This window comes from Acinonyx jubatus, chromosome A1, assembly GCF_027475565.1.
Source record: "Acinonyx jubatus isolate Ajub_Pintada_27869175 chromosome A1, VMU_Ajub_asm_v1.0, whole genome shotgun sequence".
In the NCBI taxonomy this organism is placed as follows: Eukaryota; Metazoa; Chordata; class Mammalia; order Carnivora; family Felidae; genus Acinonyx; species Acinonyx jubatus.
This window is the reverse complement of record NC_069380.1, coordinates 218,651,493-218,668,960: the sequence shown is the minus strand read 5'-3', so window position 1 is coordinate 218,668,960 and position 17,468 is coordinate 218,651,493. Positions and strand designations below refer to the sequence as shown.

The 17,468-nt window shown below is 36.3% G+C and overlaps 1 protein-coding gene across 2 annotated transcripts in view; it reads right to left on the bottom strand.

The window, feature by feature from the left end:
• The window catches only part of CDH12 (cadherin 12), a 390,903-nt gene that overhangs the window by 179,381 nt on the left and 194,054 nt on the right, over window positions 1-17,468 (bottom strand). For both annotated transcript variants that reach the window (XM_027074680.2, XM_027074698.2), the window contains one exon: window positions 15,700-15,994. In XM_027074680.2, the coding sequence (XP_026930481.1) occupies window positions 15,700-15,994 (295 nt within the window). The remainder of the gene's footprint in view (window positions 1-15,699; window positions 15,995-17,468) is intronic.

Below are 17,468 nucleotides of genomic sequence, written 5' to 3'. Positions count from 1 at the left end.
ATCACCAATGTGAATGTGTTTAAGTCTACCATGTGATTATTTGTTTACTGTCTGTTTGAGGCATTTATTTATTTATTTATTTATTTATTTATTTCCAGTTGTTGTTACTCCTTTTTCTTTCCTTTCCAGTTTTACCATAGGCTAAATGGATATTTTTGATTATTTTTTAGTTTATTTTAGCCTTTTTGTGTATATTGCTGTTTGATGTTCTTGGATGTTTACATTGAAATTTTTAGTCAAAAATTGTAAGCATTGGTAATTATTTATTCAAATATATTGCTTTGTCCCCATTCTATCTCTCATCTTTCATGGACTCCAATTATACATATGTTTAATGGTTTGATATTATCCATGTTAGTTTCTTATTTATCTCAACAATTTTTCTCTTTTATTTCAGAGTGTGTAATTTCACAGACTCTGAATTCAATGTTATTTGTAGTTTTCCTAATAGCTGCAATTTGATATTAAGCCCTGCCTATGAATTATTAATTCATATTATTATTCATATTATTATTAATTCATATATTATTGCACTTGTTATTTCCAGAATGTCTATTTTCATAATTTACTATTTGCTATTCTATCATGACCATCTTTTCCATCGGTCTCAAAATATATTTATAATAGATATCTATCTATTCATTTTAACACCTGAGTCATCATGATGTCTAATATTATTGACTTTTTTCTTGGATTATTGATCACATTTTTCTGCTTCTTTGAATAAATTATATTTGTTTTTATTTCATGCTGAAAGTTTTAAATAAACCACTGTAGAAAATCTGTATATTATGTTCTTACAAAAAGACTTAAGATAATCCGTTGAGGGCAGTTAAACTACTGGCAAATATTTTTGAATTTGTCAGTCCTAGTTTAACTCTTTTTTAAGAAAAGTCTCTTTCATTTTTGTTCTTAGACTTAGGGTAGGGGCATCTGGGTGGCTCAGCTGGTTAAGCACCCAACTTCGGCTCAAGTCATGATCTTGCAGTGCCGGAGTTCCAGCCCCGTGTCAGGCTCTGTGCTGACAACTCAGATTTGGTGTTTGTGCTGACGGCTTTCAGATTCTGTGTCTCCCTCTCTCTCTCTGCCCCCACCTCTTAAAAGTAAATAAACATTAAAATATTTTTTTAAAACACATAGGGCACAGCCTTTATTGAAGGACACATGATTGTGCTCCTAAAAATGCATAGCCTTTCTGGTGTCTCGTGTAAGTGTCTGAGATGTTCCATGAAATCTTCCCTGTGACTAGTCAGTAACTTCAACTTCTCCCTGCCTTGTGTTACCATTGGTATCTCGGCCCTGCAGCCCCCCAGACACTGATTCTGTTTCGGCACAGATCAGCCCTTGGTGAAAACCCAGGCTAAAACCTCACTCTGGCTTTTGCAGTGTTTCTTTGCGCTTCTTCTTACTTCCCCACACTAATTCCAACCACGTCAGCAGGTCTCAAATTGCAGTCACTTGAGCAGCTCCAGGCTGTAATCTCTGTCTTGGCTTATTATTCTTAGACTCCACGTAGCGTCATGGTAGCAAAAGTGCCCCAATCAGAATTCAGCTAAATGTAGGCTTATTTCATGGCTTTCCCTTCTCTCAAGGTTGACAAGTTTATATTTTTTGTCACATACATAAAAACTGTTGCGTCGTATATGTTGTTCAGTTTTATCATGTTTATGGTGAAAATCCAAGCCTAAGACCAACAATTCTATTGTGGCCCAAACCAGAAGTCCCTCTGACATAACCTTTATTCTTCAAAAATTCCTTCCTCTTTGGTCTGCTAGTACAACATTTCCATGCTTCCTATGGTTATATTTTATAAGCATTGCATTCTGTTATTTCAGTGGTGTTTTGGAACAAAGAAGAAATAAATGTGTTTGTTCAGTCTATTTTCATGAATTTGAACCAAAAGACATTGTTTTTAACATCCAGTAGACATATTCATGCACAGTATTTCCTGATATTTTATACAAATTGTATGTTATTTCCTATGTTCTGCGTCACTATTCATATATTTTTGGATGAGTGGTTTTTAAAATATATAAATACTGAAAGGAGATGTTTTTTGGAAACATCCTTATGTGATTCGCTAAGAACAATTACAAAGATGAAGAGAGAAAAGTAATCAAAGGCTCTTACCTGCTCCAAATCAAAAACCCCATAGAAAAAGCTGCTGAAGGAAAGGAGGAGTCAGTGACTAGTATTTATTGAAACCCTTCTCAGGTTTGGTGTTTTGGTTTTGTTTGGTTGTTTTTTGTTTACAAATGGTATCTCTTTCCATCCTTATAAAAACAGTGCTCCCCATCTGAGCTTTACCAAAAAGAAACACTTATCTAAATATTCCCCCGTAGTTTAGCAAAGCTTGAATCCAGACCTTTGGTACTCCAAAGCCTATTTTGTTTTCGCTATAATATTCTGCCTTTCTGCAATTAAGACGATTATTTCTTTCCAGTGTTCAGTGAACACTCTTTCAACTTCCTTTTTTTCAGTTGTACTAGTTCTTTTTAAGATACTTTCCATAAGCCATCCTCTTGAGAAGTAAATGTATGCACGGAAAAAATAATCTTGAAAAGTCCTTTCTCCTGCTATTTAACAAATAAAAGAATCTTATTATCATAAGAAAACATTCAAAACTGTTTAATAGCTGTCCCACATTTAAAATCTCTAAACCTGCTTCTGTTATGAGGAATTAACATAGGAAGACAGTGTTCTTGGTGATATGCCATAAGGATCTGTTATGGTTCAGGTGACACATAAATCCTATTTTAAAAAATACAAAAGAGAATCTCTATACATTGTATTTAAGCAACCTTTGGTACAAAGCTAAGATCTGCTAGAAAATGAATGCATAATCCCCTTTATTAGTTTAGGTATATACCGGATTATTTTTTAAAAGAACCAGGGATATGGAATATAGGTAGCAAAATTTAAACGACCTTTTAAAATTCTAGAATAGCCATTCTGAATAACTGAGTAGAAATAAAAAATAATGAAAGATAACCCCGTTTAAATACTAACTGCATATATTTGACAGTAGAAATATAAACATAATCGTATGGGTGAGTTGCTTCTCATTCGGCCTTTAGCTAAATAGGGACTTAGTACCAGTTATAGAAAGTATTACTTCTATGAAGATGACACATTCTTTCAGATGGCAATTATATTTTTTTAAGAGATTTGAGAAAATGGAAGTGTGTTTTCTCCTTTTATAGTGAAGTTTCTACTAAATTCTTGTGATAACAATGTTTTCAGTATATATCATTTCACTGTCAAACAAAATGTCCTTGATTAAACACATGGAAAAAGAGAAGAAAAAGGCATGAAACAAAACCTCTCCATATTCAGGCTGCCACCAATTGCTTTCTTGTCTAATTTGAATTGTGCAGTAGCTAATCATATTTTGGCACTTTCTTGCCATCAAAGCATTTCATGAAATTATCCCATTACAATGTTTTTCTCAGAGGCAAGATTAACACAGACGACAATTCAATTGACATATTTCTTCTTCTAGTACTGTTGCCAATTAAACAAATTGTACCATATTTTCATATTCATTTTTGCTAATTACTTGTAAAATTGTAGCCACGAATTTTTTTTTCCACAAGTTTCAGTTTTTTGGTCAGGACTGAAAATAGTGCCAACCTTGATGAACTCACTGGGACCTTACTTTCTGAGAAAGTCTCCTGTAACACTTATTGGGCAACAGCCGTTAATACTGGATGTTGTGTTTACATTTGCTTCCAGTAAATTTCAGTGAGGCAAAGAACTTAACAAAACCTGAGAAATCATATAAAGAAGGAATGGTTCAACCCAATCTAGAGGTTATTCTCTTCGACCTTCTTAGTTTCATTTTAAAATTTTTCTTTTAATTAAAAAAAATATACATATATATGGTTACATAATGGAGAGAAGAATTACTTCTGCAGGGAAATAAAAAAAATACTATATTGTGAACCTTTAATATTTGGAGACAGTGCGTAAGTGACTAGAATCAAGTCAAACCATTTCTTTTAGCACAAACTAAATGGGACTTGCTTCTAGTCTTCATTTTACCTATGGTCCTGCCATTTCTTTCTTTCTTTCTTTTCTTTCTTTCTTTCTTTCTTTCTTTCTTTCTTTCTTAATTTTTATTTCTTCTTGAGGAGGCATTTTCTTTTTTATTTTTAATGTTTTATTTATTTTTGACAGGAGAGAGACAGAGCATGAGCAGGGGAGGGGCAGAGAGAGAGAGGGAAACACGGAATTCAAAGCAGGCTCCAGGCTCTGAGCTGTCAGTACAGAGCCTGACGTGGGGCTCGAACTCACAGACCTCGAGATCATGACCTAAGCCGAAGCAGTCGGGTGCTCAACCGACTGAGCCACCCAGGCGCCCCTTGAGGAGGCATTTTCTAAGGTAAACACTCTTCTTTCTCATACATTTATTTAAAATTTTAACCTTAACTCCCTCTGATACACCATCCACTATTTCATGGCTCAACAAACTTGTTGTAAGGAACCAGAAAGTAAATATTTTAGTCTTTGCAGGTCATGTGGTTTTTTGCCAGCACTGTCACTGTGGTGTGAAATGGCACCGACAATATGTAAATGAAGTGTGACTGCATTCCACTAAAACAGCTGATGTGCCAGACTAGCCCATAGAACATAGTTTGCTGCCCCTTCACTGGAGTGTCGGAAAGAAACTTTCTGAGGGCAGGAGTTTTGTCTGTTTTCCTCATTGTTCTAACCCCTGTACTTAAAAGTGTACATAATAGGTACATAATGGGTACATAAAGTGTACATAATGGGTAATCCCTAAATATTTAAATCTGTTGCACACATACTAGAATAGAACATTTGGCAAAATACAATTTTATATGACTTGGTAAACACTTGGATCCTGTAGAAATAAGACCTTTCCTGGGTAATTATCTGGCTTGATGATGAATTACTGTGCCGGTGATCGGCAGAGTGGATTCATGTTTCTAATTGACTCAGGTGCCACACTTGATTTTCATTGCGAATGTGGTTAAAATAAACCAATTTCCTGGCTAATTCCTGCATAGACTTTCATAGAGTGACATGAGCTTCACTGTGTGAATTGCTTGCAGTTGTCACATTGAGTTATTTGCAGACATAGATTTCAAGTCCTTCATCATGTTTGGGTTAAAGATCTCATTAACTTCCTGGTCCTGCCATTTTGCCTGTCTTTGAGCCTGTTCTCTTGATGGAATATTTTCACCTTGATCAATGTGCAGAATCCATCCATGTCTGGTTGCTTGAATTTATTTTCCTTAATGCTACGCTGAGTTTATACCCATCTTCAGACCTCAATGCTTTGCACAATGGAAAGCAGACACAAAAATCAGTTCGGAAAATGTAGCTGATACCTATGTGGAATACCCAGTCCAAGCCATTGAACCTCCGAGAACTCCTAATGCCGGCATGGTTTTATATAGGTGTCACCGTGCTCCCGTGATCACTTATCATAAAGCAAGAGACAATTGGGCCAAGATCCCCTCTTGCCTGCTTTTGTGTAGAAAAAAATAAATAGAATAGAGCAAATAAGAAAAGAAAGAAACAGAAAAAAAAACAGTCCTGCAGCTGGAAGGCAACTTTAAAGAAAAATGATGTTCATAGCTATCCTGCCAGTAGCTGGCAAAGCAGTTTTTATAAAACATATTTAATGTTTACAACCACTTGGAGGCTGGGGAAAGAGTAATACTTTAAAAATATGTTTAATGTTTTGAACCACTCAGTGGCCAAGAAGCAACTCCTGCTAACATATATTCAATGCTTAGAGTCATTTGGTGGTTAGGAAAAAAAGGAACTTCTTGTTAATTTTTAACATTTATTGCTGATCAGTGGCTGCTACAGCAACTATCAATGCAGCATGGTTTATGTTTAGGGAGTCACTGGGCTGCTACTAAAACAATTCATACACTTCTCTCAAGGCCACACAAAAACTGTCAATAGCATTACCTTTGCAATTGTACCACTAATAAAAACATAGGAATCAAACGGAGGAATAAAATGCTCCCTGAACACATAGTCGTAACATCCTATGGCCCTGAAAATAGTTCTGCCATGCTGTGCCCTGTGGACACTTCGCTGCTGACACCAGAGGGATCGCCAGGCCTTGCTCAATTTCATCAAATGTGTTACAGCAGCTCGGCAGATTGGAAAGCACAAGTGTAATGTGATAATTGGTGTTTCTTACAAATCAACATCTTGTCTCCACAGATTAAGACAAAAGACTACTCTACACTTAAGAAAATGTAAATCGGGATAGAAAAACTATTAGGCTTTTAAACAGACTTGGTATATAGCTTGTAGCAAAAATGATAGTAAATATTGAGCGCATGTGTCAGAGGGGGGCACTACCTGAAAAAAATGGGGGAGGGATAATTAGCTAGGACTGCTACACGTTACACATTCTCCTGCTCGTTTCCTGAGAATGATCATCAAATTATTAACAGGATCCGTCCCTGTATATTGATTGTGTTTATCCAGGCGTTGTAGCGAATGTTACATGTAAGTTCTCTCTTTTACTACTTGCAGTAACTCTGGGAATTAGGTCTTTTTATTCCTCATTTGCAGGTAATGACACCAAAGCACAATGAGGACAAACAACCTGAGCAAGCACTCACAACCATGGAAAGAGTGGAGCAGGAATTTGTACTCTTAAGTTTAACACCCACATGTTGCAATAGAATGTGTTACAACAGAGTTTTGTCCTCTGTCTCTCTGTAGATATGCATATATATATATATATATATATGACATGCCTTCTAATATATATATATATATATACAGAAATATATATAAATAAATACATATTTATTTTCATATATATATATATACACATATTTCTTTTTTTTTTAAACATTTCTTTATTTTTGAGAGACAGAGAGAGACAGAGCATGTGCTTGGGAGTGGCAGAGATAGCGGGAGACACAGAATCCGAAGGAGGCTCGAGGCTCTGAGCTATCAGCACGGAGCCCAAAGTGAGGCTCGAACCCACAAACCGCATTAGATCATGACCTGAACCCATGAGATGCTTAATGACTGAGCCACCCCCCAAAAAATATATATACATATATTTTATTGAATATAAGAATAGAAAATTTTTCCAATGTGGAAAAGGAATTTAAAAAACAGTATTTTTGCAAACATGGCTTATCAACTACTTCCTAGGTCATATTTGGCCTCTCATAGCAAAATTTGGACTCAGCTGAGTAAATTATGAAGGAAAATAAAATCAAATGAGTGACCGTTCATTTAAACACAGTTTAATGCGTATGGGAAATACAACCCAGAGATAATCACTTCTAGAAACATGTTAAGTTCCTTTAAGAATCAAAGGGAGCCCTTGCTCTTTGCTTATCTTCTAGAATAATTCAGTCTTAAGGCCTAGCTAGGGTGAGCAGAGAGATTTTTGTACTGGCAGGGATATCGGGGTGGAAGAATTGGACAAAAGCTACAATAGACCTGAACAAGGTATTGAAACTCGAGCAGAGTGAGAAAGGTGTCCACACAGAGATCTGCTGGCATGAAGAAGGCATGTTATATGTGGGAAATATGGCCTGGTATGGGAATTTGAAGTCCTGGTGAGATGCACAAAACCTCCACGGTGGGGTAGAGAAGGTAGTGGAAACAGCCAGTGCAGATTTTCAAAGTCAAAGTGGAGTCACTGGAGAATCTGCAAGGTGTTGGAAGGCTGAGTGGCAATGAAAGATTCGTGGCCGACAGGGGGCTTGATCAAAGAACAAAATACATGTATTAAGGATAACAACAGCCAGATTTCTCACTCTTGCAAAAGAGAGCTGTAAGTTATTAGAGGGTTAAAAAAATGAAATAAATCATGGTGTTAGATTAGAATAAGAAGTATTGGTATAAAATCAAGGTTCTCAATATATTTAGAATGATACAGAAATAAATATTTTGTACATATATGCATATAGATATATTCTTTAGCTGTACCCACTGAGAGGGCCTGGGAGCAATGATTTTTCTAATAGCAAAGAACACACATGACAACCGGATTTGGGCTTCTAAATATTACTCTCTATGAGCATGGGGGGAAAGCTTCTTGGAGAAGTCACTCTTCCCAGAGCTGAGGAAGGAAAATTGAAGACAAGTCCCACATATATTTTTGGGCCAGAAAGGAAGGGAATATTCAAATAATTAAAAGGTAATGTTGAAAAGACACAAATATCAGCTTAAAGTGTCTTCGTTTTTACTTTACATTTCAGTGCATTACATTTTAACATTGCAATATTAAAATCAATAATGGTGCTAATACATCGGAACAAATTTAATACAGTAAGAAAGACCTCGAGACCACACTGACATAAACTAATCGATGGATCATTTGAAAGTGCGATGAGGACAAGGTTATCTTTCTGGTTTCAAAATATCTCTCAACAAAATATGTAATAATTACAAAAAGATAAAGAGTGACATTACAGTAGAATCATCGTCTAACGTAGATAGCCTCTAAGATGGACCTCAGTTATGCCTGCCTCCAACATTCACACCTCTGGCTAATTCCTTTCCCTGGAGAGTAAAACGGGCTTTTATCAAGCAGATCCTAAAAAAAAAATAAAATAAAATATAGCAGAAGAGACAGGATACCAATTCTAAGACAACAGCCACATGACTGGGCTTGGAAGTACATCCCCCATTCAGGTGAATCTTCAGAAAAACCATATTCCTTGCCGTCACTTTGACCCTAAATCCACAAGACACTTTGATGCAGAGACATCCAGCTAAGCTGAACCCAAATTCATGACCCAGATAAACCAAGAGATAATACATACTTTCAGGCTCAAACCTCTAAATCCAAGGGTAATTTGTTATACAGTAGTAGATAATAGCAATTTTGTACACGGTAGTGGGATGTGTTACAACAAACACTTAAAATGGGGTAATTGTTTACAGTTAGGCAGTGGGCTTTGAGGAGGAGGTCAGTATAAAATGCCTCAAACACACCCTCTATTGAACGTTGGACTTGGGAGGTGCTGCATGTGAGGCTTGCAGGAAAATGAGAATATTATATGGGAAACTAGAGGGTCACTGCATAGCAGCTAAGACAGAAAACTTTTGCAGCAAAACTGTTCCCTGCATTTATGTAACAACAGAAATGGACCCAGTGACGTTTAAACAAAAGGGATCCAGGTCTTGCTGGTTTTGAAGGTTACTAGTCTTCTCAGATGGCAAATGATGCTAAAATTAAGAAATGGTCTCTAAGCAAAAATCAAATCCAGGGCACATAGGAAAGCCATGGAGTGACTGTAAAACTTTTTGTTAAGATCTTAGATAGATCAAGGATGGTCCGTTGGCTTACTGTCTAGTCAGACAAATCTCCCCTCGTTAGAGATTAATGGGTAAGTATGACTCAAAGATCCTTTCTAGCTAACAATAAGGATTCTAATTCATGTAAAGACTTTGTCACTCAGGCACCTCAGTAGGGTCCAAGGTAGAGAGAATTTTTCTTGAAGAGACTTTTTGTCTAATTCAGTGAGCCCCCAAAAGATTCAAGGGGTACCCATACTACTGACAAAATAGAGTTCTGCATGTAGATACATCAAAAGTGTGAACTGAAGAAGAGTCAGAGACTGTACAATAAGATTAAGCCTTTGAACCCTTTGAATTCTATTGGCAGTAAGCCAGCCAAGAGAGCTGCGTATATGCAAATCTGGCTACATTTCACGAGAAAGGAAGGCCAGCTCAGAAGGTAGAGCCAAGAGCTGAGGTGGTATAAGTGAGCGCCACGGACAGATATTGTCAGGCCTTGAACCTAATCAAAGAGCTTTTACTATTTACCAGCTAGACGTCAGGAATTTGATGGGCGAGTAACACCTTTATTTTGTTCATTTTCCTTCTTTTTAAAAAAAATTTTATTTATTTATTTTGAGAGAAAGAGAGAGCACAGGGAAGGGGCAGAGAGAGGGGGGTGGGGGAGAGAGAATCCCAGCAGGGTCCACACTCAGCCCCAAGGGGGTCTATGTCAAGACCATGAAATCATGACCTGAGCTGAAATCCAGAGTTGGATGCTTAACCGACTGAGCCACCCAGGCACCCCATTTTCTTTTTTTTGAAACAGAAATTTCTATAGAAATATTTTCATGCTTATCTCACCATTGTGTGTTAGGTGTGGGGATGGGGCTAAATAACTGGTTTCTCTAGCATCACAAGTCTTCAGATCAAGGAGAAATGAATGTAAGGAACCTCATTTATGCTTGCACTTGATTCTATGATGAGTTTCTGGACTTTGAGCTCATGCAATGAGGGGAAAAGATTTTGGGGTCCTAAAAAGGTCTGAGGGTATACTGCATAATACAACAACATGAATCAGTGGGGTCCAGAGGGTAAACTGTGGTAGGCATTCTGTAAGAGGGCCTTCAGTGATCCCAGCTTCTTTGTATTCATTCTCTTGGGTAATCCCATTTCCAGAATGTGCATTGGACTTACTTCTAACAATTGGAATATGGCAGAAATGATAGCATATCACTTTAAATATTAGTTATAAATATAGACCGTGGCTTTGATCAGAGATGTCCTTCTCTCTAGCTCTCTCACATAGCTCTTCCTGAGGCCAGGCAGTTGCTGTGTTGTTGTGAGGTAGCCCTGGAGAAAGGTCTACCTAGCAAGAGCCTGAAGTCCACCAATCGCCACATGAGTAAGTTTGGAAGCAAATTCCTACCTCCTCCCAATTAAGCCATTAGATCCATCCGTGGCTCCAGCCAAAAGCTTGGTTACAACCTCAAGGGAGACCTTGAGCCGAAGGTACCCACCCAAGTCACTTCTGGATATCCATGCTTCTGTGAGATAATAAGTGTTTGTTGTTTCATACTGATAAGTTTCCAGCTAATGTTTATGTTGGCTGATCACACTGCATAGCTAATACACAACATTAATCAAATAATAAAAATTAACATTATTAGTAATGAGACAAATCAAAACCCTCTTCTATCTGACGGGATGCAACAAGAATACAGCATCATGTCTGTGATGTACTTAACAAAGAAGCATATCCTGAATTTGTACATGAGGAAATGTTAGGCAAACCCAATATGAAGGACATTTTAAATAATAACTGGCCAGAAATCCTCAAACATGTCCCTAAATCAAGAAAGAGTAAGGAATTGCTCCAGATTGAAGGAAACTAAAGAGATATGGCATTGGAATACAATATGGGATTTTCATCTTGAAAGTTTTGTTATTTGGGGAACCTGGGTGTCTCAGTTGGTAAAGTTTCTGACACTTGATTTCTGCTCAGGCAGGTCATGATCTCATGGTTTGTGAGTTTGAGCCACATGTCCAGCTCCACTCTGGCAGTATGAAACTTGCTTGGGATTCTCTTTCTCCCTCATTCTCTCTGCCCCTCCCCCACTTAGACACACTCTCTCCTGCTTTCCCTCTCTCTTTCGCTCTCAAAACAAATAAGCTTAAAAAAAAAGAGAAAGTTTTGTTATGTAAGATATTGAAACAACTTAGGAAGCTTGAATGGGGCCTAAAGATCACATTGCAATAATGCATTAATGTTAATTTCCCGATTTTAATAATCACATTTTGGTTATACATGGAGAATGTCTTTATTCATAGAAAATAGCTAACATTCTGTCTCCAACTTTCTGACAAAAACTCTGCTTATTGGGCACAGAGACTAATGATAGTTTACTCCTACTTAGGACTGTTCTCTGTGGCCATGGATGACTCATACGGTAAAATAATATATTTGCTTTATCATTTCTTGATAAAAGAAACTATGGAGATTTATATGTTTCTAAATTATAATAATGGTATAATAAGTTAATATTAGGGATAGGCCCCTTTTTCACTATTTCCTTCTCGGTGTTGGACTGTTTAAGTATGGCCATGTACAAAATATTCTGTTTAAAAGCCTTCAAAAACCTCCACCAAAAATTCCATCATAGCACATATCTCCAAACTTCACGTAAAACAAAATAAAGTTCATAGGAAAAAAAAAAAGAGTACATGTTAATTTTTAAATTAAGCCAGCAGTGTAATTCTCTTTAGATGTACCTTGTTTTGGTTATACTTATACTACTTTTTTTTTAAGTCACTGAATAAGAAATACTATTCCTTAGATTTTGTTTTAAGCAGGGTTCCCTATTCTCAGGTATAAAATAAAAAATAAAATAAAATAAAAAATAAAATAAAATAAAATAAAATGAATAAAACAATCATCCCAAAGTCTTAACCAGCTCATCCAAGATTGAAAGCTAAATGTAAGTCCCAAAGACATTTTAGAATCCAGCAAAGGGTATAACTGATTCAATCAACTTTGTTTCTGAAGAGTCCGAGAGTCATACTTACTTTCTGATATTGGAGTTATTTTTTTATATAAAAATGAAGATCGAATAGTAAACAATACTGCACAAAATTCCTGTAATGGTTACATACTAAAACAGGGAATACAAATCTTGAGTTGGATCACCTGGCCACTGACTACTGCTCAGGAAATGGCTGATCGTACTGCATAAATTATGATTCACAATTGGCATTTATCAAACGTGTCATAGAGACCGGGTTATGAATAACTCAATCAGCTGCCTCAAGATGGCTTGGCTTAGCTCAGGCAGAGGATGATGATACAAGTATGAATAAGGGTTTAAAGATGTTACACCTGTCAGCTCTCTAGGAAAAGTTACTTAAACTGCATACCATACCCATGCATGACCACTGGTATTACAGAAGAACGTTACTGTAATTCATTGTTACTCTAGTGATCTTAAAGAATTAAGACCACATTCATAACATCCAAATCTGTCTCCAAGGAGAAAGTCTGAGTTGGGGAATATCTGGATCATTAAGTAATTTCCTTGGGTCAGAGTAAAAGCACTTTATCTGCGAATATTACTTCCGTGGCATACTGGATGGAGCACAAGTTGGTAACAAAGTGACCTTTCTCTTAAGCAATTAATATATTCACTAGAATTTTCTTCAACTTTCAGGAACCAAATATATTCTCTAGTCTGATAAGTCTTAAATATTAATTTTGCTCTGAAATCTCTGCTCACCTCGCTCACCACCACTCCCCTTTGCATAGTTACAGTCTTTGTAATTTTCACTTGAGTTCATTTCCATTCCATGTTTAATTGTTCATCATATTTTCTGATGCACAATCTATGATTGCTAATGACATTTGTATAATAAATTGTTTTGATGTGCCAATATTTCTTGATCATTTTATTACAAAATAAGCTATTTTACTGTACCTATTTTTAAATTGGTTGATTCTTCTCCAACAATGTAATAACAACATTGCCTGTTATCGGGAAAGGACAATTATTTCCTAGAGAATATTCAAACACAGATTTGTAAAACTGACAGCAAGATTTGCTGTGACAATAGTTATTCTGTCTAACAAATCATGGTGAACTCCATTTGGTGTTGAACAAAAATAATTTTGATATCCCAAGGAAAATGACACAGAAGCAGGAATTTGCCAGAAGGGAGGCGGTTAAAGAAAATAGAACGAAGAGTTATCACAAGTGATTTACAACAGTGACCATTTCCATGTGGTAAGAAGGGTGTGCTTGCAGAATGAGCTCCAGAGATCTAGGAACATAGATGTGACATCTGGATGGATGCGTGGAAATTTCTCCTTAGTTTTGGGTTGGTCATGTAAAAGCAGAAACAGCAAATGCCACAGGCTCAACTGGGTCTCTTATGTTGTTTCGTTATGTGTATAGACAGGATTGTGGGGAATGGCAAAAGCAGTATGTGGTAGATACTTAATTTCTAATATTTAATTCATAAGTGTTGTTTAAACTTCTTAGTAAATCTTTGAAAACAGCATATTATGTAAATGTAGTCCAATAATACCTGGGTGAACCCATAGCATTCAGTGTGGTGTCACCTTCAAAAGAAATACTCCTTTATTATTGTTAAAAAAAAAAATGAAAACAGGGAGGGTGTGTTGAAATTCAGTTTAAGAATTTACTGGAATTTCTTGAATAAACAATGAGAAAATTCAGTAATGTCATACGGCAAACCATTTTTAAAAACCCATTCTTCCCTAGATCTTTCTGATACCTCAAGGCAGTACAGCAAATTGTGTCTCACCCCAATACTGGAAAAGCTGGGACCACTTTGTTTTGTCACTTACCTACCCTGATTTTCCAGATTTATTTCTCTCTTCAGGTTCCAGGTGTGAACTTCTTTATATAAAGTTCAGACTCTGCAGTCCTTCCCTTTATCCAAATTGGCACAACAAAAGAACTAATTATCTGTCTAATAAGACAGAATTTTCTAATAATGTAGAGGGATGTGTATGTTTGCTTTAAGGATGTTGTTTCTACAGGGGCGCCTGGGTGGCTCAATCAGCAACTTTGGCTCAGGTCATGATCTCACAGTTTGTGGGTTCGAGCCCCATGTAGGCCTCTGTGCTGCCTGCTTTCGATTTCTATGTCTCCCTTTCTCTCTCTGCCCCTCCCTCCATCAAAAAATAAATAAACATTAAAATTTTTTTTTAAAAAGGGATGTTGTTTCTATAATAGTCACTGAGAGTCATAAATTCTTATAAATATGTCAAATTCACACGAAGTAAGCCCTGGGTTAAACCACTTAGGAACAAAAAAAAAAAAAAAAAACATTGTCTTCTTAAAAACCTTACTTTTGCTCAAAATAGTACCTTCGTTTTTTTTCTCTCCCAGTAATATCCCAATTTTCAGGGACACTTTCTAATAAAATCTACTTCTTCTCGATTGTACTTCTAAATCTCTAGCAATCAGCACGATATAAAAGCAACAGCTCAAAAATGTAGCAAAAACTGAATAACAGATTTGCAGCCCTGTGGTTGCACACTAATATTTAAAATGGGATAGTTGTAGGGCCAGCAGAAGCCTTGTGAGGAATGTCAGACAGGAAACTTAGCAATGGCTCCCCACAAGAGTTTCAAGTTGTAACCTGGGAGCAGTGGGTAGCTTTATCTTACTAATGTGCTAGACACGAGAAGTTACTTTGAAATAGAATAAGGGATTGGCAGTGGTGACTGAGGAATAAAAGTTATTTAAAATCGTCATTAAAACCATAATCCTTAATTCATTGACCTCAAAAATACATTATCTTAGAACTTCTGAATTTAGCTTGATATTGAAATGTGAATTTATATTCTATAAATTAATACCATGAATTTATATACACGGTAGCTGAATTGTAAATTTATTCTAATGAGTTCACGATAATACTTGCTTCCTGGTTTGATGATGTAACTACTATGGGTTACTTGTAGTCAAAACAAAACAATATCATCCTTCTGGAATCTCCATCTATAGCACGCTCCTTTCTGGACCACTCCAGACAAATATAGAACACATGCTTTGGATGATTTACTGTGAACCATGAATTACTATCTGCTATTTGGTAGGTACGGTAGGTACCTGTGTAGGCATCTGGAATTGCAATGATAATGAATTTTAGTACAAAGTGAGTTTTGTACTTAATTACAAGGAATTCTCTGAGCTCAGGTGAATGCAAAGACTGTAAAATAGGGTAAATGCTATATATCCTACATGTTTATGAATCTATTTATATATTTAGATGGAGCCAGAAAAAAATGGGAAAAATGAAAATAATTGCATCCTTTACAGTGGAGGAATAATCTTCTGGCTTACAAATAAGATGTTTACACCAAACTGCAAAAAATAAATGTTGAAAAGGCCTCATAGCATCTGACAAAATTTCGATTTGCCTACTCACCCACAGGAGACATTTCTGGGACACTAGCAACGTAAGGTCCATCCAAGAACTTTGGCTCATTATCATTAATGTCCTGTACTTTGATGATGAATTCCGATTCAGGCTCCAGGGGCTTCCTGGTTTCTATGTCCACAGCCTGAGCACGAAGTGTGTAGAAAGGTTTCTCTTCTCTATCCAGGCTCCTTATTGCATGAATGTCCCCTGTAGTTTCATCAATGGTAAAAACAGTGCCCGCGCCGTCTCCTGAGAGGGTGTATTTAACAGTGCCCTCTCCTTTATCTAAGTCAGAATGGAGCTTTTGGGGGGAGAAAGAGAGACAGAGACAGAGACAGAAAACACCATTAAAGGGATGGCCCCGTGTTAAAAATACTTGCGGCATAACTTTTCATCAGAAAAGTTAAAGAAATATCTTATGGTTCTTTTTTCATTTTCATCTCCTTCTTTCTTTCCTCCCTCCCTCCCTCCCTCCTTTCCTTCCTTCCTTCCTTCCTTCCTTCCTTCCTTCCTTCCTTCCTTCCAACTCTTTGATTATAAACATTTTAAATACACACAAAAAATTAGAAAAATGCATGGTAAATATTTATATATACATGTATATATCCCAGAGATTCCATCAGTTACCTTTTAATCCACAGTTGACCCTTTAATTATGCAGGGGTTAGAGTGGCCGACCCCTGTAGCAGTTGAACATATGTGTATGACTTTTAACACCCACAACACTTAACTACTAAGAGTCTACTGTAGACCAGAGCCTTACCAACAACAAAAATAAGTGTATTAACACATATTTTCTACGTTTATGTATTATATACTGTATTCTTACAATAAAGTGAGGTAGAGAAAAGAAAACATTATTAAGAAAACACAAGGAAGAGAAAATACATTTACAACATTATACTGTATTTATCTATACTATAAGTTTATGTATTCGTGAAAAAAATACATGTGAGGTTTAACCTCCATAAAGTTCAAATCCGTGTTTTTCAAGGATCAAGTGTATTTGATCATCATTGTGCCTTCTTATTTGAAAGCAGAGGAGAGTTTTGGCACACCAGATGGTTACAGTTATGTGTAGTAGAGTATCTCATTTTAACAGACTGATTTTCAATGAGTTATTCAGTATTACTCAGCTAAATGTTGGATAGGATCACTGATTATCTTTTCAGATTTGCAGACAAATAGCTTGCTCTAATTCCTTCTATATATTTGAAATCTTGTAATGTAGAAAAGTTTTGAACCGCTGATAATTTCTTCAACACATGTACAATTCACTCTATTATAGTATGTAACAAGATACACATAAATAACAGGGGAGGACTAAAAAGACGATACATTTTCATTGCAACACTTTAAGTCAATGTTTTTCAAACTGGAGTCCAAGAGTTGATAGAAGAGGAACATAGACTTGGAGATCTATAAATTATCCAATAATGTATACATACAATGTAAGTATTACATTATTTATACTTCCCTAAGAATATGCATACTCATATATATATTTATAAGTAATATACTCACTATTGAAGTTATACAGCATGTATATTCTTATAAATACCATTTTTTTATTCAGATGGTGATCTAAAATGTTTTAGCCTATGCCTAATCATTTGTATAAGGCCATCTGATTTCAGAGTCCACATTTTTAGATTTAAGAGTTCATTCCAGGAGCACCTGGGAGGCTTGGTGGGTTGAGCATCTGACTCTTGATTTCAGCCCAGGTCATGATCCCAGGGTTTTGGGATCAAGCCTATCATCGGGCTCAGTGTTGA